This window comes from Pieris rapae, chromosome 21, assembly GCF_905147795.1.
Source record: "Pieris rapae chromosome 21, ilPieRapa1.1, whole genome shotgun sequence".
NCBI classification, from domain to species: domain Eukaryota; kingdom Metazoa; phylum Arthropoda; class Insecta; order Lepidoptera; family Pieridae; genus Pieris; species Pieris rapae.
In genome coordinates, this window is record NC_059529.1 from 1,343,365 (window position 1) to 1,369,480 (window position 26,116).

Here is a 26,116-nt window from a genome sequence, read left to right on the forward strand (position 1 = left end):
CGTTTGGCTAGGCATCGATTTGCGTTCACGACAGATCGTGCGTATTATTCGATTGCGAAACGTTTGATAACGAATGCCACTTGTCTAGGGGGGCTGGGGTTAAATTGCATCTGATTCACTCATGACCTTTCCTTATCTTTTTTCTTACTTGGAAATGCTTTACGCATACCTTCCGCAAGACTCTGCGTGCAAGATGACTAGCTATTGTGCATACCCAAAACCCCAAGGCGCCGCCAACAATTGCCCTTCCCGACAGTTTCTTCCGCCTCTACACGCCTATTGTTAGTGTGTGTGAGAGATAGAGTTCCTTTGAACTCCTGCTTCGCCATTTTCTCACTTTTTGGGTGGCGAGAATTTGGTGAGGTTATCTTATTAATCCTCACTTCATCGGTGAGCAGTCGAGGTACAAACAGACAACATCAAGGTTTTCTTGAAGTCGGTTGAGCAGTTTTAGAAGATGCAAGTAGTAAAAACAATGTATATTTAAAACATTAAAAACGATTTCAATAAAAATCTACATCAATATCACTTACAAAGAAACATCAATTTCATGTAAAAAATAGAAATGAAAATTCTTCGACCGTACATTCGTAAACTGAAATGTAAACAGACGAAATCGAATGCCTTATCGCGAACTCATTTCCTTTCATAGCCCAAATATAATTTTTCCGTGAGGTAAGCAATTCATGCATTTTCTATATAAAATTTATGTCCTTACAAATTTTCGTTCCTACGAATTTGTTTTGAAGATATAACTAACTTAATTTAATTAAATAGTAAATCACCAAAATACCGTGCCTAGTAAAATTCGTACTGATTTAATATCAAAATAAATCTAATTAAGTTAATTAATTTCACGTTTATTTGTAAAGAACAATAGAAGTTCAGGATTACTTAAGAGATAGGTAAAAAAGGATAAAGACTCAAGACCTGAATTTGTTTCAACATAAAACATACGTGTTGGTAATTACAACAGCTTAAGCATATACTAATTTAATTTTAAATGAAGACAAGAGATAATCATTATTGATTAGAGATGTAAAAGAAACTATCATTGGTTTCGAAAGATAATTGAGTCTGACCAAATGTTCTGTCAGATTTTTTAAATCTTAACCAAATTCACTTTCTTAATAGAAATATATCATACCTAGACATGGAATGGAAATAAATATAACTCAAATTGTATTAACAATTTATTTACAAAATTCGTAGCACTTATTATAATTTATTAAAATTTAAACTGTAATGTGTAAATAAATTAATATAGTAATAAATTATAAGAGCCATCATTAAATAGAACAACTATCCGATGGACTGACTAGAAGAAATTGTACCAATGACCGGTAATTATACAAATAATACAACCTTATTAGTATAAAATTAACATGTATACTCTGCCCCTTCATTAGTAGTCATAAGAGTTTTTAGTATGGTAGGAGTCACAGACAACTTTTATTCGTCCAATTTCAAGTTGGTAAATGAAGCTGGAAGAAGCTAAAGAGAAACATGAATAGTATCGTTTGACCAAAGGCCATTTAAACCATATTTATTTTCCGTTTCGAAGACCAAGAGTCTCTTTATAATAATTAATAAAGTATTAATAATAAAAAATCTCTTAATAAAGGAGTCATTTAGTATTAACATCTGAATAATATTACAAAATTAAAAAAAACTGCCCTAGTGTGGGATTTGGGATGGGACGAAATTGATTATAACAATTAAAATCGACATTTTAAAACTTTTAATCTTCTTTTCCAGCCCAAATGCTGTCTCCATTTACCTCGGCAGGTCCTCGAATATACTCCTGGATTATTGGAAGTTTGTACAGGTAAACAGAGACAATAGAACCAGCGCACGCGCCGGCCCAATAGACGGTGGCGAATTCTGACAGCGAGTGTCCATGGCAACCGGCTTTCAGTGACGTTGCTAATACAGGATTGAAGTAGCCACCCGAATAGTCGAAAGCTGAAAGAAAATATTTATTAAATATGACTATATCTGGTCGTGTCCACATGTTTTAAGGACGACACCGCGTTTTATATTTTCGTATGTATGTTAATGTTGACATGTGTTTGACCTAATTTTGTGGTCCAAATTAAAAAAAAAACTTATATTTTCTCCGTTTTTACTTGGTACTTTTTCTTAAGTCTGTAACAATGCAAGCCTTGTTTGCTCTCGGAATATGGTTAAAATGTGTATTAAGAATATCCAGAGCGCAAAATCACGTACATACCCTCACTTTTATACCCATCCATTTATTTATTTATGTGGCATCACAGCCCATGTTCTCTTTTATAAATGTTAGAACTTATAAATAAATATTATGTATTGCCTATATTTTTAGTTTGTTTTTATTTTTTTGTTAGCTGTAGGATCTCGAATAAAATAAATAATAGACAGAAATCTGACTTCAACCCCTCCAGCTTTCAGTTGGATCACCAACTGTCAAAAATAGCTATAACTACTCATTTACGTATGTCATGTAATGATATTAAAAGAGAAAAGCTCTTTTAATATCTTAAAATTATTATTATGTATAAGCTAAATTAGCTTAGCTGTATTAGATTTGTAAAAAGTACAAATCTAATACAGATCAAGCTTATACAGTATTCAAATTAAATAACTCGAGTTTTCCGCGAAAATGTATCGCAACATAAAACAAATTTGTGAGTTATTACCATAGGGGCCTTTAGAAATTCAGTGTTTAATGAAATTACGAAGTACGAATTATTCAGGGTGTATATGCAAAATATATTTTTAATCTAATTGATCGAATAATACTGTTCTATAATTTTTATATAATAAAGTTTACCTGTTCCACATTTGTATACAATGCAGACGATTATTAAAAGTTCTTTAGGCGCATGATCAAAACAATGTGATATATAGGCTTTCAAGCTTATATTTCGCGTAAAATTCTTGTTAGTACGCGAATTTATATAGTCTATATGTACTACCAACGTAGGAAACGCTCCAAGTGGTTATCAAAGGTTCTATAATTTGTCATACACACGTATATTCCTTTCCAATTGACAAGTATTTGAAATCGGTTTTTAATTACTTTTGCGAGACATGCCAGGGACTGATGGGAGCTTCTTGCTTTTTTGGGTCAGAGAGGCAAGCGGAGTGAGTTTTTGAAGTTATACTTTTTTTGGCGCGATGGAGAAAAATGATGAGAGTGAATTTTTACGAAGCGCGCGCACAACAACACCTAAATTCGACATCGTAAAGTTTGGTCTAGGTGGCATGGAAATCGATAACTATGTTCAAGTTGTATATTCTAGAATTTTTATATTTTGAACACGTGTTTGGTAACAGTACAATTAAACAATGCCAATAAATTAATATTATTTTGGTGTTTTTAAATCAATTTCATAATAGATATAGTTTAGTGATAGTATTTACTAATAATTTATTTATTTAAATAAAATCTGTTTGATTAATTTTAATATTTATCGTTAATCACTACTGCATTTTAGTTATATTTTTTTTCCATACGCCAAAGAAGTATAACTTCTAACGCGTGTACATAAGTATACACACTCTTTTTATTATTAATACACAGATTAACACAGTTAAATGTACCTCTTCCTAAATGTACTTTGCATGAAATTGACAAGTAGAAGTCAGCATTCGGATTATCTTCATAGTTGTAGGTCAAAATCGTGTTTCTATACAGAGACCCTGAAACACACAAGCTAAGCTTTGCTAAGCGAAAAACGTCAGGCTATCATATCTTTCATTTTATTGCGAAGCGGGTTATACAGTGCCGGATTAAGCGGGGGCCTGTAGCAAATTCTTTCAGGGCCTCTTCTCAAGTTTAGGGTATTTAATAAAACAAATAAATATTATTGGATTTAATATCGGGAATAGAAATAGTAACTCTTTCAATTACACTTATTTAAGTAAATCTTCCACAAAATGAGATGATTAAGACATTCTCATAATAAAATTAAAATCTGGCTGCTTGAAAGGTAGACGTGGTGTTTTGATGCTAGTCTAAATATATCGATTATAATTAAACTTTAGTACATTATGGTAAAAAGTTTGTAAAATATACTATATATGTATACTTTACGATTTAACGTGACGAATTAGATACTATTTTAAGTGGAGTTTTAAGTGAGGTAAGAAATAGTACCTACGTTGCTATGTGTATTAATATTTTTTTTTATTATAGGTACATTACGTACATTACTTACGTAGCTAATCCGGCACTGTGGTTACACACACTTTAAAAAAAAATAGTTTACTAAAATATTTTTTAGAAATTAAATTAATTGAATGAAAAATGCTTGTTTATCAAAGTTTGTTCTTCACTGTGTTATATAAATAAATAACACGTGAATAAATACTTAATTTCCTTCTTAATATACATTGGTCCTTTATAAAGAATGCAAAAAAAAAACAAAAGAAGGTGCCACGAAACTCAACATGCATTGAAACACAAAAAATCAAACTTTCGATTTTGCAAAATGCTTACCGGCTACTACCAGAGAGGTACCAATAAAGGCGTCGATAGCGGTGGCAAATCTAGGATTTAGATCACCCAAGGCCCTTGATGCCAGTCTGCATAAGCATGTCGCTATGCCCTCCACCAAGGCGCCATATAACACGGGCACCTGAAAAATAAATATATAGAGAATAAATATTGAAAATTTTGTATCGTTATGTATTGCCGGGATGTGACACCATCGCCCACTGGTGAAATACATATGACAGAGGCTTCACCATCGTAATCAGTCAACCCTCAGAGTGAGATCCGGAGCTCAAATTGGGCAAAAAGCAGAAGAAATTTGGCTATCCTTCCTTAAGAGACTCGAGGCTTTTAACTCAAAGTATGTTAGAAATATGTTTAGTTGAAGTTAAATACACACACACATTTTTTAAAGATTTTCTCGTTTATTATATATATATATAATATATATAATTAGCGGATTCGACTGACGTTATCTGTACGTTTTACATATAAATAATCTAATAATGTAAACTCGATTCCACTTGAACACACAATAATTTAATCAAAATCTATTCAGCCGTTTAGGAATTTATTAATACACGACATCGATAGAAAATTTATATTTTTACCAGCTGTTTATTTGCTGTATAGATAAATTACCTAGATACCGACTGTAGCGCCATCTGCCAAACTGATTTGTGGACCTAACCATCAAATGTGGCCAATCTAATACAAACAAAATCTTTCAAATCTTCCAGCCAGCTAGTTTAAGTTTTTTTGAGTTCAGTGGCATACTCATGTACAATAGAATTATACATATTTTTATATATAAAGATATGATAATTTTGTCCAAATATTAACTTAAATATATTAACAAAAATTAATATTTATCAATACGAAATTTTTACTGCAACTGCCAATTTAATGCTTATAAAATTGTATTGTGTATAAAATATATATCCATTATAGTTAATGAAAATATGAAAAACCACAACATTCGCCCACATAATATGAAACATTCGTCTAAAATTATCGGAGCGATTATACCCTTTTCATTACAATATTAATATTTACAGCAGAATTATTTTAATCAAAATTTATTTCTGTTCAAATAAATAACCAATAATTTAGATACAATATATACATTAAATCTATTTTAAACGAAGTATAAAACTCGGATGAATTTCCAATTCGATATTACTTTCGGCTGACAGATTTCATGCCGTATTGTAATTTGAAAACTCCGTGCAAGAAAATGGCCACATATGGGGTATTCTATACGTAGAAATAATTCTAAAATAGCTCAACCATCATTCGGATTACCACAGTTTAAACATAATTCATTGGGTTAAATGTCACAGGGTAGATATACTAAAACTAAATGAAATAATTTTTTTATGTGACACCGTCCTATAATTCGATGGAGCCGGCTGCAAACACGAAAAATCATGACGCTTATGGCGTTACCTCGGTCTAAGGCGTTTCATTTAAAACTGTAAGTGCAAGCGAGAGCGCGCAACGAGCGACAAAGAAGCACAATCGGCCGGCGCGTTCGGCAGTGTTCGTTCGTTAAAAAATTGACTCAATTGTAATTATGCGTACAAATAAATGTAACTTGATTAACCCAATTCTGATTTCCATTTACCACCTATTCTATATCCATACAAAATATCAAACAAAAAAATGCAACCATTCCATCAGTATTCTCTTATAATCGTTTAACTATCGTCAGTAAACCGACTTTACAGACAACCGATTTTTTTTAATTGAAAGTATAACATTCTACGGGTCGATACTTGTAAATATGTGAGGAACATGTATACTAACAATACAATATTAGACCTGTATAGTAGTTTTATTCCAGGAGTACATTATCTTCACATATCATTTCTAACTAAAGTATACAATATTCTAAATTCTATTTTAGAAGAGTAAGTGTGGAGGTGGAGAATGGGCAAGACATTCTTTTCCTTATGAAACAACCTTTTGGAAGGGGCAACTAGAACCATCTTTATATTTTATTTGTGTTCCAAAGTGCCATTTTAGGTGGTCTAATTGGAATAAATAATAAATAAATTCGACGATGGAGACTCACTGTGGACGCCCTCTGCCCCACTTAGGGGTTATAGGATATTAACATTAACAAGAATTAGAATAAATAATTTGATTTGATTAGATTTGTCTTTTAGGCGTCTTTTTTATGTATAACTAGCGACCCGCCAGGGCTTGTATGGGTAACCATGATCGTCTAAAACGCTCCTCCGCAAAAATTTTTTCGACAAGTTTAAATTATATTTATGATAAAATATCGTATTTCATTCACTCGCAATTGCAAGTCAAATCGCAATTGAATGGAAGCCAAAGTGACGATAATAGTTCGGGTTGTGACTTGGAAATCGATTTTGTGATTTTATTTATTGTCTTCATATCTGTGGGGTGTGAACGCATTGCGGTTTTTATATATTAACACTGCTCGAATGGTTAGGGAAAATAGACCTAGGAACTATATCGAAAATAAGCGAATTTTTAATTCCGTATTTAAACTTTCCACTGCCCTACTATGAATTTTAAAAATTAATTCTTGTCACATACTATATTTTTCTCCATTGTTCCATCAGTGGTCATAATTATTTTATTAAATCGCGCGAAATCTAAGGCCAAAATAAATACTACGCTTCATGACTGCTATTTTTTTCTAATATAATAATTCTGTTCTTGTACTTGATTGTCTCCTAACGGACTCTAGTACTGTCGTCTAGAAAAACGCAGCCTTGTCTGGAAAGGAGTTACTTTGGCACCTTTATATAAGATTAAGAGCCTTGTACACTCTTAACTTGGATTAAGGTGCCTGTGTGTTGAAATATTCAAAAGAAAACAGGTTTTATCGAATTTGTCTACATACAATATAATTTCATGGCAAATTTTAACAAGAGACGTTAATATTATTAAATATAAAGAAAGGACTACCCGTTATATGGGTGCTATAGATAGTGTAATAGAAGAAGACGCGCCCCACTATTCCTCCAAACCGTTTATAGTATATGTGTGCAAACTTCCGTCAATGCTGAGTGTTATTGATACACACGCACACTAATGAACCGATGACGGTTCGTAACTGACGTTCGAAAGAGTGTTACCAGATGGTCTTAACGACATACCCCTGGACTAATTTGATTTCCCCCCATAAATGGATGCCCCTAGGATGCCCTCACCAGTTGAGAAAGACCCTCCTCCGCCCATCATCATCATTAAGACACATGTCGTGTGTGTTTATTATAATTAATGGTAATACATATATATATATATATATATATATATATACCATTTGTAACATAACATGAAACATTTGTAAATAAATCGTGCATTTGACACAAAGTGAATTTTGGCAATTAATGAATTATTTATTACCGATGTACCCGGCCAAACAATTAGTCGACAACAGAAAATTTAACTTTTTATATTAAATAACTTAAAAATAAAGAATTAATATATTATCGAATTTAAAAGAAAGTTTTTTTAACAACTATATCTGTATAGCAATCGTACATCTTTAAATTTATTTTATATGATTCAACTCAACCAACTTACAAAATGAGATCCGCTTTTTCAACGGTAAAGTTTATCAAACGACGTCATTTACAAGTTCACCTCACTTTGCGAATTTTTCTGCATTCTGTCATTACACACACATTCTTAACAACGACATCCAAGAGTCTGCCTTTATAAACAATTACAACAGAAAGAAAAAGGCTTATTATGCTAAATAAAAAGAATGTCTAATATACAGGGTGTCCCAAAAGTCGACGTCAAGACGAAATTTTCTCATAGGTAATGCCACACCAGTGCCAAGTTGCATTTTCTGGAATAACAAAAAATATCCATAACTTCAAAAATACATGACTTATTTTTTTTTTAATTTTTCTGATAACTGGTGTGGCATTACCTATGAGAAAGTTTCGTCTTGACGTCGACTTTTGGGACACCCTGTATGTGTGTGCATAATAATATCTACATACAATTTTATAATTAAAATATGGCTGTACAATAAGACTTTTGTTTAAAAACAGAACAGGTTGAAAAAAAATAGAAAAAGAAGAGAACACATTTATCTACCTGTAGATCAGCCGAACAGTCCTCCACAGCCTTATCCTTGTGTGTGTCAGAGATCTCTAGCGCCCAATACATTTGCACGTACTTGAACACGAGCATGCCGCCGCCCAACTCCGCCCAAGTCTTAAGTAGGGCTTTGCGAACATCCCCTCGACCTGAAATATATAGTATTTAATTTGTATGTCACTGACCATCAGAGTAACTGCGCTGTTTCAAAAGTATGATTGTCTATCTCTGTTTAATTGTTTGCTCTGACAATTTGGCAGATGGATTGAGATTGAGAAGAGTCAGATTCAGAAAGGAGACAGCTAACTATTATGCCTGCTTTTACTTGAATCTTTTACTTGGCATAAAGCTAAAATTATTGCTATAAAAAAAGAAAAAACTACTTCTGTATGTCAAAATCCGATACATTTATATCAGCGCTAAAATTAATAATATTTTTTTCTTGATAATGTTTGTGTTTAGTCCATATAGCAGATTTGTATGTAAATATACAGTAAGTAATAAAATTAATGTGTAATATATAAATTATTCATAAATAGGAAGTAGTATTTAATCATGTTATTACTCATAATTGTGTTGTCTGTGCTGTTTTAAAACTAACAATGGAATTTCAACTATTTTTTTAGGTGCATAATTATTATTTTCACTAATCAATCTCCTTCGTGCCTTCTCCATCTACACGACACTGGCGAATTACCCTGTGCCCAGTTGGCACAAATAAAAGCCATTAAAAAAAATCACTTCATTTAGGTAACTCAATTAACGTTAGAAAAAAACTATATTTCGTATTTCTGTAATTGAATATATATTTTTAGTTATGTATGTGTGCTTGAGATCAAGTTATTTTATTAACATCTAATTCCCGTTTTGTTTTAAAAGAAATTATTAATTACTATTTTTACAAAACATATAAGCTTTTCAGGACAGTAGAAAATTTGAGGATCATTTTCATAATACACGGTTTGTGCATAACTTTTAGGCAACGCACGCAACGAAAGCTCTCAAAGAAATATTTTTCCTTTTATTTATGTTCCGCTCCTATTATTACCATGTTATTATAAAGCCTTCCTCAGTGAATGGAATATGTAAAGAAATAAACTTTTTTATTATAGTACCAGATACCAGACAGATTATAAATAAACTAATACAGGTAACATTAAAGATTCTTCGATTTGTATTTAGTGGTATAACAATAGACAACCAAGGAGTCGTTTGAACAAATCAATTGAAAAAACCAAAGAAAAATCAAATTTAACACAATACTGAAATCCAGGATCAAATTAATAAAATTTTTCAAAAAGTTAAATACATAAAATATGACAAAATTTTGTCAAAACATCTAAAATGTTTTGTGATAAGATTTTTACTAATTTCAACCATTTGGTGGATTCTGTTGTCAAATGCATAATAGTTTTGGGTACTAATTAATTATCATAAAATTGATGTAGACATAACATTTATTACTAACGAAATACACACAGAAATACACAATACAATAATTAAAAAAAAGAAGGTTTTAGCTGGCTGTCATTCTGTCAGAGTTAATCTGCGCCTCAGAAGGAAAAAAAAATAATGATAACAGTAGAAAAATATTTATAGTAACAATTGACAGTATAAGTAATAAAATCTTGAAAGATATTTGTGAAAAAGTACTGTAAATAAAAAAATACAATATAATAATAATCGTTAATAAATAGATCGTGTGATTTTTGTTGAATAACTAGTATAGTATAACTATGACGAAAATACCTTCAATGACATCTTCAATGTGTGTATAGGGGCAAGCTGTTGCGTCTCCCCAGCTCAATGACCACCAGATAGTTAGTGCGAAAAGGTATACCGCGTATGTGGCAACACCAAAGTTGTCAGCAACTGAAAATCATTAACGATATTGCAATTAAAGGGAAGACGATATCAAAAAAACAGCTGGTTCCAACTGGATTCAAATAGCCCAATCGAGCGAGGACTGGCTAGTGGCTATCTTTGGAGGAGGCCTTCACCTACTGAGGAGTTCTTTCAGAGTGAAGAATAATAGATTTAAAGTAGGGTTAAGGATAACACAATTAAATATAGGATACCTAAGGTAAGATAGATGAAGTCACTAGACAGGATGGCAGAGGAGTAGAGTAGAATAAAAAAAATATATGGGATACAAATTTAATTACTAACAAAACTGACAATTATAATATGTAAGTTAACTAACTTAATCCAACTTCATGTTTTATAAGCTGTAAGAATTAAAAGGCTTTTTTATTTATTTATTAATTAATGAGATTTCTTTATCGGATATTACAATTGCTAAAAAATAATGAATATGAGATTTATGTTTAAAAAAAAACCCGTAAATGTAGTATGTACTGACATGCCATGAGTTTAAGTTAATTTAGTATTTAATTCAAAATTTAAAAAGAAATGTACAAGAAGAACCAGTAACGGTAGTAGAAATCCCTATGTCATTACAACGAAATATTAGCGTTATAATGAAGCACGTTTTAATTAATCCCACATAATGTAAAATTCGCAAAGTGCACGCTATATAGGGATTATTGGGGCGCGTTATTGTGCATAATGGAAAGAGCGACTTAATCGCATTTAGATTAAACACGTGTAGTTTCATAGAAATTTGTAATAACAGTCGAATAACTTCCATTTGACTAGTCAGTGCTCAAATAACAGCAATACTTCTACGTTGTCAGAAAATATGGTCAGGATACCGATATGTCTGAAACCCAAAAATTGAGGTGTGCCAAGAACAGAACGCTAATGACCACCAATATATTTCAAATAATATTATTTGAAGACTAGCCTTTAGCCTGTCAAAATGCATTTTATACAAGAATTAGTGAAAAACTTAGATACGTTGTAAAAAAATATTCTCGGCATTAGTTATTTTTATTTGCAAAGGCAAACTTAGAAGACCTCGCCAAGTTTGTATTATGTCGCAGTAAAGTAGTTAAATCAGAGAGTTAATTGAACAGTTAATTAAAGATCGTTATTGAATCAAGTCGCTAGCACTTTGATTTAAATAAAGCAGAGTCGAAAACGTTTAAGTATCTGTCTGACCGAAAGCCAGTGTGTTGATTAATAATGTAAAACAAGATGGCGGTCACGACAACGGCTGATTACTTTTAGGGTTTTTCTTCTGGCACAGTGGTTTTTTTGTGTAAATGGTTAGGTTAGGTTAGTCTTGTTGCCTAGGAACGTTTAGAAAACTCGTCAAACGTTTCCTTTACTCATTTGTCTAATGGAACATTAGCGACTTAATTGAATATCGATGGATCTTATATCTTCAATTAACTGTCTAGAAATTCAGTGAACTCTCTGATTTAACTTCTTTACTGCTACATAAATCAAATATAAATAGTACGAAATTGAAAAGAAGAGATCTAGTATTTTCCGTGCGACTACGTAAGGTACTTACCGACTATTAACTCAAAGCAACAGCCACACAGTTCAGCTGCTGCTATTGCCTCCTCAAATAGTAATCTGATGAAAGGATCTTTCACTATATTCTGCACCAGACGCCGAGCGCAATGCGCTAGTATCGATGTCAGTAGGATAAAGAGTGTTGATACCACTAGAGGCGCGAATGTGTCTCTATTTACCTGAAAATAAATCATTTATTTAATAAAGTACACCACGTCATAGGAGTGCTGTCAGTCAGTCGTGCGACTCTCATCCCTGAGGTCGTAGGTTCGATCCCTGGCTGTGCATCAATGGACTTAATATCTATGTGCGCATTTAAAATTCACTCGACCGGCGAGAACAAAAAGAATGTCGTGAGGAAGTCGGCTTGCTTGAGACGGCGTGCAAGTAGGTCATAAACCTCCTGAGCCTGACAGAAATCTGAGGCCTAGACCTAAAAAGGGAGCAGCACTACTGATTTTTTATAAGAACATAACATCAGTAATCAGATTGTACAGTGACACCATTTTAAACTATTCTAAGTCGCTGATGGTACCCCGAGAAAGTGATATTTGAATACTTTCAATAGACGAATGGATCGTATATAAGGAATTCCATATAATGCTTCCGTATTCAATATGACTGTGCACTAGAACGTTATACAGAACTGTTTTAGTTGTACTGCCAAAATCTTGCAGGGAATATTTATTTGTAAGAAGAAATTCGAGAATCGGATGTGGTGACGGCTAGTTCAATAGGTTTTGAACTTCAATACTAATTTAACTGATCTGAACACAATGGCTACCGAACCTTATTCACTGTTAATATTTTTTAAACACAGACGTTTAATTGACAATGAAACACAATATGGTCAACAATTGATCCATAATTTGCTCCAGTTCAAACAATTTGTATTAAAAAAATTGGCGATTGAATAAAGTGGCGTAAAATATCTTGCCAGTTCTGAAACACATTAAATTAATACAAAATAATAATTTTAGGCACTCTTATTACTATAATTGAGCTTACTGTTTAAGTTTATATTACATTATAATTGTTAATAATAAAAAAATATTACAATTCCTTCACTAATTTTTTAATTAATCGAAAGTAACTTCCACCCGGGTGTCGGGTGGGGAATATTATAAAGATATATAGAAATATTTTTTCTTTGACGTTCATAAGTGTACATTATGTTACCTATATGAATAAATGTTTCTTGTTTGTTTGTTTGTTTATATGTTGCCCAATTATTATATGTTGTTCAACGTCTCTAAGCGACTCTATACGATGATATAATTATTTTTAGTCTGCTATATTATGTAATCTACACTGAGTTCTACAGAAACTGTATTTCATTTTAAACGCTTAAAAGACTTTATTAACAAAAACACTTAAAAAGTCACCCCTGGGCCTAATTTTACGATGTCAGAACTCAAACTGAAGTGAAAGCTACTTCGTTACAAATTATTCAAGACTACTTAAAGCTTTCAAATGTTGGCATTGTCCCGAGAGCACTTGGCTAACTCAATTCGACCGAATTTTCTAATTCGGCTTAATACGTGAGAATTGTAATCATTTCAATTTGATTTCATTATTTTGTTTCTTACTGGTATTTTAATTCTTAGTGGACAGTTTTATATTTTTTTATCTGTTATTTTTTTTAATGAATAAACAAATAGCCAACTTGTTATGTGGACTGCAAAGGCCGCGGTATATTAAATGTAAAAGTGTGTTGTATAATAGAAATTATTAAGTATTATTTGAGCAAGTTCAATTAAGAATATATGTATTTATGTAATTTTAAAAAAGATGCAAGATATCCGATCAACCTTTCATTCGTGCTACGGCGTAGCACCAAAACCTCAATTAGTTAAATAACGTAACGTTTTTATTGAAAATTACACATATACGTCATTTGTATACGATACACCAAACGAAGTATAATTTACTAAACAAAAAAGTAATTACAAATTGTAACCAACTTCAGTCTAACTCATAATAAAATATATGTGAAGATTTTGATTCCATTTCGACAAAACTATGGATTCAGTTGATGAAACTTATACTGTTCTCCAAATGTTTTCTTCTATAAACAGAGGCAAACGGGCAGGAGGCTCACCTGATGTTAAGTGACACCGCCCATGGACACTCTTAATGCCAGATGGCTCGCGAGTGCGTTGCCATTGAGAATTGGTACGCTCTTTTATTGAAGCACCCTAAATCGAATTGGTTCTGTAATACTTCAGTGGGCAGCTGATTCCACAAAGTGATGGTATGCGGCAAAAACTGCCGTGAAAAAAGCGCAGTTGTGGAAAGTTAGAAAATACTCGATTTTTATAAATAGCCCATCTCTCCCTATAACTTTTACTATTCGAGAACTGTGTGGAAAAGCAGAAAATTTGATAAACATACTGAAACATTACCCAAATCCAATAATCAAATACAAACCTACTTTACCAGGTAATAATTAACAGATGTTAAAAATCCATATTTCATTCAAGCATCTTCCCAGTTTGTATCAGATCTGGATATTATCATGAAACAAAACACTACACACTACACATATGTGCATTAAATTTTGACAACAATTAGTTACGCCACGAGAGAGCTATATATTTATGTATGTATGTTTGTCACAAAAACACCGGACCCACACTAAGGTTTTACCATCAAAATATGCTTCACTATAGCTATTCACGGAGACGTCCAAAGACATACTAATACACAGATATACAATACTAATACGTCGTGCATTCTATAAGTTATAATCAAATTATGAAGACAGTTATGTGACCTAACATTAGTTAACTTACATCTTACATTACATTAGCAATCTTCGAACACTTGAAGCCAAAATAAAAATTCGATTTACGATGTAACGATACGTTTTATGAGTGTGGGAAAAACTTATTTACCACACTCATAAATCGTCATAGAAAATTCTTCTAATATTAAGTGTACCTACCTGTAACTATAGAAGACTTTGCTACACGAATGTAGCAAAGTCTTCTATAGTTACAATACATACAATATACACAATTTCTTATATCGAAATATAAGAAATTGTGTACAAATTTATCTCAGATATAATGTAATGAAGTATTTGTATTTTATATAAATATTATGTATATTTATTTTATCTAATGTATTTGTGTAATTTCATGTTTTTATATCGTAGGTATAGCTTTATCAAACGCTTGTTATTTCAAAACGATAAATGTATCAAATGCAAGGAGGGAATAGATATTTAACGAAACATTAGTTAATTTATACAGGATGGTCATGTTCATCTTACAAAGAAATAAGGGTCATGGCCATAGCCCTTGTGTAATTTTCAGAATCCCTATTACATGCGCCTAAACTTGTAATACAGGGTTTCTTTTTGGTAGAGTATATTTTGTTCACAGTGAAGTATATTTTATTCAAAGTTAACAAAAAGTTATTTGGTTCATGTAGATGCAATGGACACTTAGGAACGTTAAAATAATAAATATGTAACATTGAATGATTATAATTTTACATTTACTGCCAGTTCTCTCCGCCACTGTTTTTAATCGCCAAATTTTTTGTTTTACACAACGTTTGTAAGGAACTGCAACCATTACACCATGTTCCATATGACATCTTGAGTAATAAATAATAAAATAAATTAAAAACAAAGATTTGTCCCCTATCAGCAGGAGGCATGGTGAAATAGGAGCATGTACTTTCACATTCTCGTGGGAAAAACACGCAAATACGTAGTAGAAACAACTAATATCACCGCATACACGAATTCAAGTGCAACGGCACATAGTTTTAATTTTATTATATAGCAATATGAAAAAGTTAGCAGCTCGGCTAAGCTCCAATAATAATACATGCTTATAAGAAAAACATGAAGCCAATACGTTCAAGACCAATAAAACGGCCTTCGTCAGGCACAGATGACCTATATGTAGAAAATGTACAGAATTTTATAACAACGTCAACGCTATATTATTTAACTAATATTTTCTTTCGTGAAATTGGCACATATAATTAATGAAATATCAATAAGGTTACATTTTAAGGTTATTAGATTATATTAGAATTAACTACAATTATATTTTTTATTTATTGTTAATAAACTACAAAGAACTGCACTAAAAAAACCTGAGAATATGACTTTGAAGAGAAAGAGAGAAAAGATTGGAAAATAATGTAATCCTTATTATAGTATTTGAATATAGGCCATTTTTATTTTATTTATATTTCAACTGACGACCAGAAACATCTTTGCATGGACTGATGTCGCTAAATGTTATATTAGTTCAACGGTGGTGACTCAAATGCTTTGTTTGTCTTTTCATTTATCCCCAAGGGTTCTCGAAAAAATTAAGAGTATTGCTTTACGAACCCTGAAGATGCGGTGAAAGCGTACCAAAATACCAAAGAAGAGACCCCTAAGGAAAGGTGGGCCTACTGCTTTTCTCAGTGGTTGCATCGCATGCGACGATGTGGAGAGAGGAACGGAAGATTACTTCGAAAAACAAAAGGTTTGGTAACTTTCTACATTACACACATACACAACCCGTTTTTCATTTTCTAAACATTTTCAGTATTACCTAAGTACATATATTTTATATGAAAACTGCACGGGCACGTACCAGGATAAAGGTAGCTAAGGGTTTTCATAAAAATTGCGGAATTAAAAATAGAAGCAGAAAGAATGTAAACATTTCACTGTACCGAGCGGAGTATACATACAAAGACATTTCGAATAGCTTAAACTAGTAAATCCCTGTATATATTCGTATATTCCGTAGAAATCTGGTCGGTAAACCATCTGTGTCTCATATGTTATCTGAAACGGTATTCAACTGGGCGTCCTACTGAAATCAGTTTGATTTCTGAATTCTGTAGCAAATGTTTGCGCTCACGTGTTGACAAATGTTTGAATAATACGTTGTTTGGCTATCGTTAAGTAATTTTAAGGCTGCAAAGTTTTCTAACGAATTACAAAATGAAATTTCCCTATTATTGGTATGATTAATACAATAGGTCATCTCAACCCAGTTCGTGGTTTGATTCCCGACTTTGCACCACCTTTCTGTTCATGTGCGCATTTAATACTCGCTCGTACCGTGAAGGAAAAACATCGTAAGAAAACCGGCGTGCTCTCATATACTCATCATACTTACCGTTTAGATAAAAGGTCTGCCATTGTTATTTTTATAAATCTTATCGTATACATATATTATAGAATTATATTAACTTAGATATTTATTGCCGGAATATTGTCCTATTAAATCTTTATAATTTTCTACTGCAGGTGGTAATTTATCAGTAATTGCATAGGAGGTACCAAACACTAGTACATTTTATTATCAAGTTGATAACAAGTATTATATAATTTTTGTTTTTTTTGATCAGCGTGTCCTGCGCCACATAGTTCTCTTTCAGCTGTCATTATTGTTTAATGTTAGCTTATCTTCTTCAAGTTATCTATTGCTCTGTCTTCCTCTTTTCCTTTTTCCTTTTCCCATCAATCCATCATTCTGTAATATTATTTGTCCATTTCAACCTGCTATCTCTCATCATGGGCCCGGTCCAGCGCCATTTCAATTGCCTTATTGTCTTTATATATATATATAATGTGTCTTTCAACGTCTATTAATATATTCATCGTTGAAAGTCTCAAAGGTCACTGACGATGTTTATGATATTCAAAAATTTTCTTTTTATCTCCATTAAAAGATAGTGTTAAAAATTCCCCTTGCAGTATTTCCAAGATGTTAAAGACAATGTTAACACCTATTTGAATAGTAAATGTTAATAAGAAGACAGCTCCACTAACTGTGGCAAAGCTAGTATTTACTTGGAACTACACAGAGTGTCTGAATAAATTATCACTACACTAGCAAGAAACTTTGACAGTATACATTTTTATATACATTTTTTGACGACTTGACCACATTGCTGTGATAACAAAGTATACACAAAAAAGTATACAAAAATCAAATTATTGAGCTATTCACTTTATAACATTAAAATTGGAATTTCAATTCTACTTAATAATAGTCTTAAGGCCGACAACACCCCCGCACCTCTAGCTTTAAGAGTGTCCATGGGCGGCGGTATCACTTAACATCAAATGAGGCCTTCTGGCTTTTTATATATAAAAAGTTTTATATATACCCAAAACTTTTAAAATTTATAGTAGCTTATATAATAATTCGAAATTATAAGGGTAAGCGGTTTTTTAATCATCCGTTCTATGAAAGTCTGATATTATTTGATATTTATATTATTATTTATTTATTTATCCTTTATTGCCTTATACAAAAACACACATAACAAAAATAAAAAAAAACAGTTACAAAAGATGTAAGGCAAAAGGCGGCCTTATCGCTTACAAGCGATTTCTTCCAGGCAACCCTAATAAGACAACGATAAAGAAACACTAATAGAGGGTAGAGTACAAAAAATAAAAAACAATTAACAAAAGAAACAAAAAAACTAAAAACTTAAAACAAGCGTTACTATAACTAATTGAATATAATAAAACAAAATCAAAGAAAAAATAGCAATAATAATAAATAAAAATAATTATAGACTATAAAATTATTATTATAGATCAATAAAATAAATAGTCTATCTCCCAGGTTTTATTAAAAGCAAGAATGACCCTTATATGTTTATATGTTACGTGTTTTCTTCTCTTGTTCAGTGGCTCCTCGCCAACGTTTGAAATAAACTGTGCTACTTTTAAAACTTCTATCGTATTTTTGTTATTCGAACTTTGCGAATAAACAACACTGTTTTACAAGTATATCTTAAATACCGGCTACTAAAATAAATAATTGCGCCTGGATTTATTCAATATTAAATATAAAATATTATAAATAAATATGTATATATATTTTTACTGTAATGTGTTTTTTAAAACTGAACAATCCTTATCCTTTAAATAAATATATTATAATTATGTATTTATTTGTAATCTTCGATAACATACATATAAAACGAAACACTTGGAAAATATACGCCATAACAGATTACATAGATAAACAATATTCGTGAAGCAGAAAACACAGGTAGATAAGTCAATTAATAGACAAAAATGAAAGAAAACTGAAATTTAACATTAAACAAACGACAATGAATTCTTAATATTTCAAGAAAAACCAAAATTAATATAACCAATTTCGGTCGCGGCGACTTATCGACTGAGAACAGATGAGATGAGAAGTTACACCTTAAAGGTAAATGACGCAAGCGCAGCTTGGCGTATTTTGCCGACGATATTTCCTGTACATATTTTCGCACAAAAGCGTAACAAAACAGCAATGTCGTGGTAGCTATGGACCTATTTCATTTTTATGGAGTAAATAAAATTCTTAGATGGTATTCACATTTTACAAGTCGTTTTAAGATCGTTGTAAACCTAAAAATTTATGAAGGTAATGTACACACATATCATCATCAGGCATCTTGTACGATAGATCATAGAAGACACTAAAAGAAAATTTTCTTTCTGTAGATTCGTGTTTTATGCATATTTATTTTCGGCTATTTTTTAAAATAAATCCTATGGACCGAGGAATTTATCTAAATTTGATCAAGATTTTGTCTAACTTTTCATTTTTTCGCTACAGTTTTTTTTATCCATTTTGTTGTTTTAATTAAACAAAGAGCGTATTTTGAAAAAAAGCCAAAAATACGACAACTCTGAAATGTCCACTTTTGTACGGGGTTTAAAATTATTGTTCAAATCATTATATATTTTATTAGTCCCAACTTTATAAAAACTACATCACTCTCAATCCGCTTTTTTAGCTACTCTTTCGTGTCTTTCTGTGAGATTGAATTATCACTTTATTAAAAGAGACCAAAGAGTATTTTAGTTACAACTGAAATTATTTTGTAGCGATTTCATTTAAATTTGCAATGTCTTAGTCTTACTTGACCCTATCCCCCCCTACCCCTCAGACCCGGGTTTAATATCATTTCGAATATAATACTTAACAAATTGTAGCACTACTGATTCTAAGGAGCTCATAGTTTAAATAAATTAATTATGCAGTGCAGTAATGCTTTTGACAGGTTAGCAGTCGGGAATGTTTAATTAACGAGTTTGTTTGAATTAAATTAAACGTAACAAATATGGGAAAACATTTCTTGAATTTCTATTCACAAATACTAAAATTGAAGCAATTAGACAATTAATTGTTTAATACAATAGGCAGTGTCATATCCATGGAAGTGGGTATTACTTAACATCAGTCATTTTGTTGAAGTGAAACTTCTTTAGGCGAATGAGGGTAAAATTTTTACGAAACGTCACAAATATGTGCAGCGTTTTTATCGAGGAAAAGACATAGAGCGATTGAGACTGATTGAGAGGGAGTGAGAAAGGGAGATCGAGAAAAAGTACACGCTATTGGTTATGTATTCGTTTAGTAGTTACATATTAGAACTTTACATGGCAATTCTGTCGCATAACGTCGTAAACGCGGTTTTTTTTATTTATATTATCATTAGCACGTATAAAGTGTTTAATAATTAATTATATTACCCGCCGGTGCACTCCAAAAAAAAACAATTTAATACAAACTAATTTATTAAAAAAATACAAATTAACATAGTGCTCTGAAGCGCGATGCTTACAAGAATGCAATTCTTAAAACTAAGTACGATATCGAAGCGACGCCGGTGGCTTCCTTCGTCAGCAGAAATCGTATATCGATAGGTGCAGGGCTGGCACATAACTAGTGTGTAAACAGTGTAAAAAAACAACTTTATGAGTGCAAACAAACATAAAGATACACATGGAGTGACCCTATACTGGTACACGATCGTTGGGGCTTTTACCTTAGTAATAATAAATTTACAAAGAAGTTTCACTTCTGACATGTGTACTTTTAACGCATGCACTCGAACCGCCTTATAAACCGTAGGATATTTACAATTCGACGTGCATTTTTGTATGTATGTAAGTAATTTATGCAGATATTTATTGCATATACTAGGCATGAAAAATTTCACCATAAACGCTTCTTATTTCAGTTCTAGCATTTATTAAAACACACATAAAATGTTCGGTGCAAAGATATTTTATTTCTCAAAAAAATTTACATTTTTTCGGTGTTTTGCTGATGATTTTTCTTTTTCTCTATTTTAAGTTCCAACATTCTTAGTAATTTTATTTTATTTTATTGTGTAATTATCTTATCTTGTTTACGTTTTTAATTGTATTTTTTTTAGCATAACTTATGTTTACATGTATTGTCATACATATTAGATATAAGATTTTATAATATTATCAGTAGATTTAGTAATATGTATGATGTTGTAGACTCAATAAATAAATAAATACATTCTTCTACTTAAAGGGAAATCATGTACACTATGAGACTACTTGAAAATAAGCTATATATAATAAAAATATAAATTACTTGTTAGTAATTGTATATGTACAATAATTTGCACAAAACTGCACGTAGGTCGCATCAATGTTACAACAAGCATTGTGTGAATTATTTCTTAGACGCTCGTTCACAGTTTATAAACAAACTCTAACTGACTTTTTTGATGTTTTTAAAAACATTTACTCCAGTCATTTGCATTGAACTTTTACGATTTCTTTAGACATATTGTGTATATATATGCAGCTCATGGACACTCATGTTAATAGGGGCGTTGCGTTTAAAAAATAATGCATGACATCCTAAAGGTCGCAACATATTGCTAAATAAAACGAACCGTACATAAATTTGAGCATCAACAATGACTGATTAGTATTGCGTAAGGTCATGTGTGTGGTATTTCTGTGCATTGACGCACGTGTTTCTCAAACTAAATTATTTATGACGTACTAATGATTTAGTATGTGAAATACAATTACACAACAAGAGTCAAATATAAGACTCTTTACTACAATTTTGATTTTGTTTTCTTTGGTCATATGGAACATGGTGTAATGGTTGCAGCTCCTTAGAAACTTGATTTGAGAATTGGCAGTAAATGTAAAAGTAGAAGCATTTAATATATATTTCTTATGACGTTCATAAGTGTACATTAAGTTATTAAAAGACTTTGAATTGAATTGAATTTGGAGTAGGGCCGTGGGGTTCAAATGCACAGTTAATTAAAGATTGAATATTGCGCCTGCTAGCAGGCGTTTTCCTCGCTCAACGAATAAGTATCGCAATACAGCAAGATAATACCGGCATTAAAGTTACACTGCCAAGGCACCACTTCTGATTTTTTTTTCTATTTATAACATTTTATTATTATTACTATTTAGGTTAAGAATATTGTAAATACTGTATATGTGTGTGTTGGAAATGATAAGTTTTGGAAAATTTAATACACAATATTCGTATAATGATAAATTATAATTAAGTTTGACCGAATTTCTAAAGTCGTGTATTAAAAAAACCTAATAAATAAAGTGACGTTTTTGGGGTGTGATACGGAAAAGTGACAGTAGTAAGTCTGATTTTGCATTAAAAATGTATTAGATACGAGAGTAGGTCTAATATTCGTATATTATATCAGTAGATGATGAGAGCCTTCTGACTAAAAAATAACGCCGTTGATTTTTGGGTCTTAGACATGCCGGTTTTGACACAGTTTTTTCAGTTACTATATCTCATAGTTGCACGCGTAGCACTAGTTGTTAAACGCGTTAGGTATTTACCATTTATTTTTGAACATATTTGCATAATTCTTCCAAGATACCAAATAATTGGTACCTTTAAAAAATCCATAGAAATTTGAGAGACTTAAAAAACACGTGTGAAATTTTTGAAGTGTCACAATAATTGAAAAACTTACCGATTTAATAAACTAACCTCACATATATTACATTCGTTACTGGGTTCAAAATGATACTACTTGCTTTTATAAGATCAAAATTAGGTTAATTAGATAACACTTAACCTATGCATATGTTACTAAAACAATTAAATATATAGTTTAGCTCAATTCAACGGAATGCGCTGTAGTTATTAGATTGTTTAAAAATTATTATAAAATATGAAAAGAGTGTACGAGTCACGGCAGTACATTTTGCTAACTCAGGCTTTCTTAGTTTTATAAGCGTGGCGATTGCCTAAATCGTCGAAGTTGCACCCCGACAGTATACCCAGACGTAGGCTTTTTCTTCAACGTTACATTGCTTTCATTCGTTTCATAGCAATCACCTTAATCAAGCGAGTTACGCCCTGAGTTACATTGAATTTATTTGTTTTATGAAAATTGACTAAATCGTCGGAGTTACATTTTGAGGGTATAGGCACTGTTACATAGGAACTAATATATCTTTATTTCGCTTATTGTTGTACACGATTGGTAAATATAGTAAGAATAAAATCATCTATTATTTAAAGCACCCCGATGACAAATGAACCGTACAAAGGGTATTAAATATTTCATTCTAACTATCAATAGTTGAAATATTAACAATGATCGTCAAATTTATCAGCGCTTTGGTGTCAAGTTACATTTATAATTACAAATAATAAACTAATATAAAACCCACACATGTTAATAACTTAGTGTTAATTCCAGGCTGAAACAAAATATCACTTACAAAGTGACCACAAATCCTTTATTGGATTACTATAATATCTTCATAGGAATTTAACACAGTTTCCTTTCGAAGCAAAAGGCAAGTATTGTATTTATTGTTTATTATTAAACTAGCATTACAATATAAAACAATTATAGAAACTTTAGATCCACTGATCTGATGGAATCACTATTCCCAACGTGAGGACAGGGGCGCAATTTGATTGCTAGAGCGTGCTTTTCGAATTAAATTTATTAAAATTATTTGTAATTTGAATTTCAGTTTTGAAAATTTATTCACTGTGTTTCATTAACAATTAGTAACTTCTACCACAAACCTTCTTTCTAAAGTGAACAATTCCCTTTTATAATATCAAAAATTATCTTTGTTACATGGGTATAATAATTTTCTCTCTCTGCTTTAGAGAGCTTTAGAGAAATAAATATAATAAGAATATAAAACATATTCATTGTGTAATAACATATATATGGGTAATAAGCGATTTAATTAAGCCGTAATAAATGAATGTAATAATTGGATTAATTAAAACGCATTACGCAACACTTATAGCCAAACCAAACTAGCTAGTCTCAATATCAACCTTTAAATCCTGACAATGTTGCCAGGAAGTGAAGAACTGGACTATTTTTGTTTGACAAATGACGAAGTATGTGACAAAGTGCTTTTTAAATAACAGGCAAACGGGCAGGAGGCTTATCTGATGTTAAGTAATACCGCCGCCTATGAACACTGACATTGCCAGATAGCTCGTGAGTACGTTGCTGGCCTTACAAAAGTGCGAAAAGAAAAGAAGTGTGCGTCACTCATACAAGCCGTAGAACTGAATTTAGTTTTATTTCAGGATAATTGTTTTTTTACAACAAGATCTTTTTGTCTCGATTTTAACAAATAGGCTCCACACTGCAAGAATGATAGATAGATAGATATAAAGCACCACACACCACACTGAGAACACACCAATGTGTGGAACCAGCTGCCCAATGAAGTGAATACTTCAGGAAATCCGAACTAAATCGACTTATGATCATTCAAGCAAAGAAAAGAGTGTGCTAATTCTTAAAAGGAAGGCAACGCGAGTGTCAATGGGCGATTGTGTCATAAGTGAGCCTCTGGCACGTTTGCCCCATGTTTAATAAACCATAGATGTCACAAAAGTATAGAGTATAGAGAATTGTTTTTAAGTTACAAAAAGCAAGAAGCGACTGTGAAAGCAATAGAATATCCGACTAAATAAATAAACGTTTAAAAATCTAATTAAGACAACACAGTATTAGCAGCGCCTTTCAATTTATTAAAATCTGCTGCGCGGCTTAGATTACCATTACCTAACACTTACATAACGCCACATAAAGCATAATAGTGACGTCACCAAGTCGACTTACCCTAATAACAATTTTCAAAAACACTCCAAGTACGTCAATAGAAAACTTCATGGTTGCTTCACATCACAACTGGAAACACAATTATTAATACTTTACAATACACTGCCAATCAATTATTTTTGGCAACTCACCATACTTATTTAGGTGGTCCTTTTCGTTAATTCGATTCGAAAATTATAATATGTGCTACGTTTGCGTTTTGCGCGGCGTTTGGTACTGCGCGGGCGCATCGCGAGGTCGTTTAAATTTAGATCCGAACGATTGGAAGTACAGACTCGGTGTCCCGGGTTAGATGACTGAGAGGACTATTTAGCTGTTTCTATCAGCTGGTCAACAGATGCGGTCTTCGTGTGGGATATAGATTAACAGATACACCAATAAGTATAAGCTGCAATTAATGTCTGATAAAAAAATGCAGTTACATTTTCCCAGCCAGAGTGGCGTCTGTTTCCTTGAATTATCAGTGATATATGAGTCAAAAATCAAAATTCGTTTATTCAGTTTAGATGCGTCGTAGGGCATGCTTATGAATGTCAAAAACGTTTACAAAATTCGCGAAAGAGCAGTACTACGCCATCCCTTCACAAAACTACCAGGCCTTGTTCTGAGACGAACGGGCAAGAAACTCAGCAAATTTTACCCTCTGTCTACATTACAATTATTCAAAGGAAAATGTCATAAACCACAACTTCATTAATATAAAACTTATTAAAAGTTGTGTAGCCAAGAATCTCAGTATAAAATCTTCAGTGTAGATTCACGCTACATTCATTATACGAGGCAAAATAATTTATTAGAAATCTATATTATATAACTATGTACAGTTACGTTAGCATTTAAAAACATAATATGTAATAAATTATTGGAATATAGCACATTTATTTTCAATCTTTACACATTTTTAATGTACAGCCTAAAATTGGTATATATGTCGCAGTAAAGTAGTTAAATCAGAGAGTTAATTGAGTCTCAGATATTCAATCAAGCCGTTGGCATTTTGATTTAAAAAGAGTAGCTTTGAAAACATTTACGTAAACGTAACCATATCTTATTACTCGATATCCTAACTTCTTTCACCGTTGATCAGAACCCTCGGATGAAAGCTTTTTCCAAATATCTCTTTCCATGGCTTTCTTTCTCCATTTGCTTTCTTATGTCCACAACGTTTTTTAAGGCAGTTTCTGCCGCGGA

The 26,116-nt window shown here is 31.9% G+C and overlaps 1 protein-coding gene across 3 annotated transcripts; it reads right to left on the minus strand.

Moving 5' to 3' along the window:
- Nucleotides 1–1,180: 1,180 nt before the first annotated feature.
- LOC110996119 (aquaporin-11) lies at nucleotides 1,181–25,201 on the minus strand. 3 transcript variants are annotated; one of them, XM_045632941.1, is made up of 8 exons: nucleotides 25,057–25,201; nucleotides 24,926–24,994; nucleotides 11,997–12,180; nucleotides 10,325–10,447; nucleotides 8,573–8,724; nucleotides 4,484–4,622; nucleotides 3,586–3,684; nucleotides 1,181–1,965 (listed from the first exon to the last, which is right to left on the minus strand). In XM_045632941.1, exons 2-8 carry the CDS (start codon nucleotides 24,974–24,976, stop codon nucleotides 1,742–1,744), a joined length of 972 nt encoding a protein of 323 aa, XP_045488897.1. In that variant the 5' UTR covers nucleotides 24,977–24,994; nucleotides 25,057–25,201; the 3' UTR covers nucleotides 1,181–1,741. The 3 variants fall into 3 exon arrangements, with proteins under 3 accessions (XP_045488897.1, XP_045488899.1, XP_045488900.1); XM_045632943.1 differs by lacking the exon at nucleotides 24,926–24,994; XM_045632944.1 differs by lacking the exon at nucleotides 3,586–3,684 and having other exon boundaries at nucleotides 24,926–25,195.
- Nucleotides 25,202–26,116: the final 915 nt, after the last annotated feature.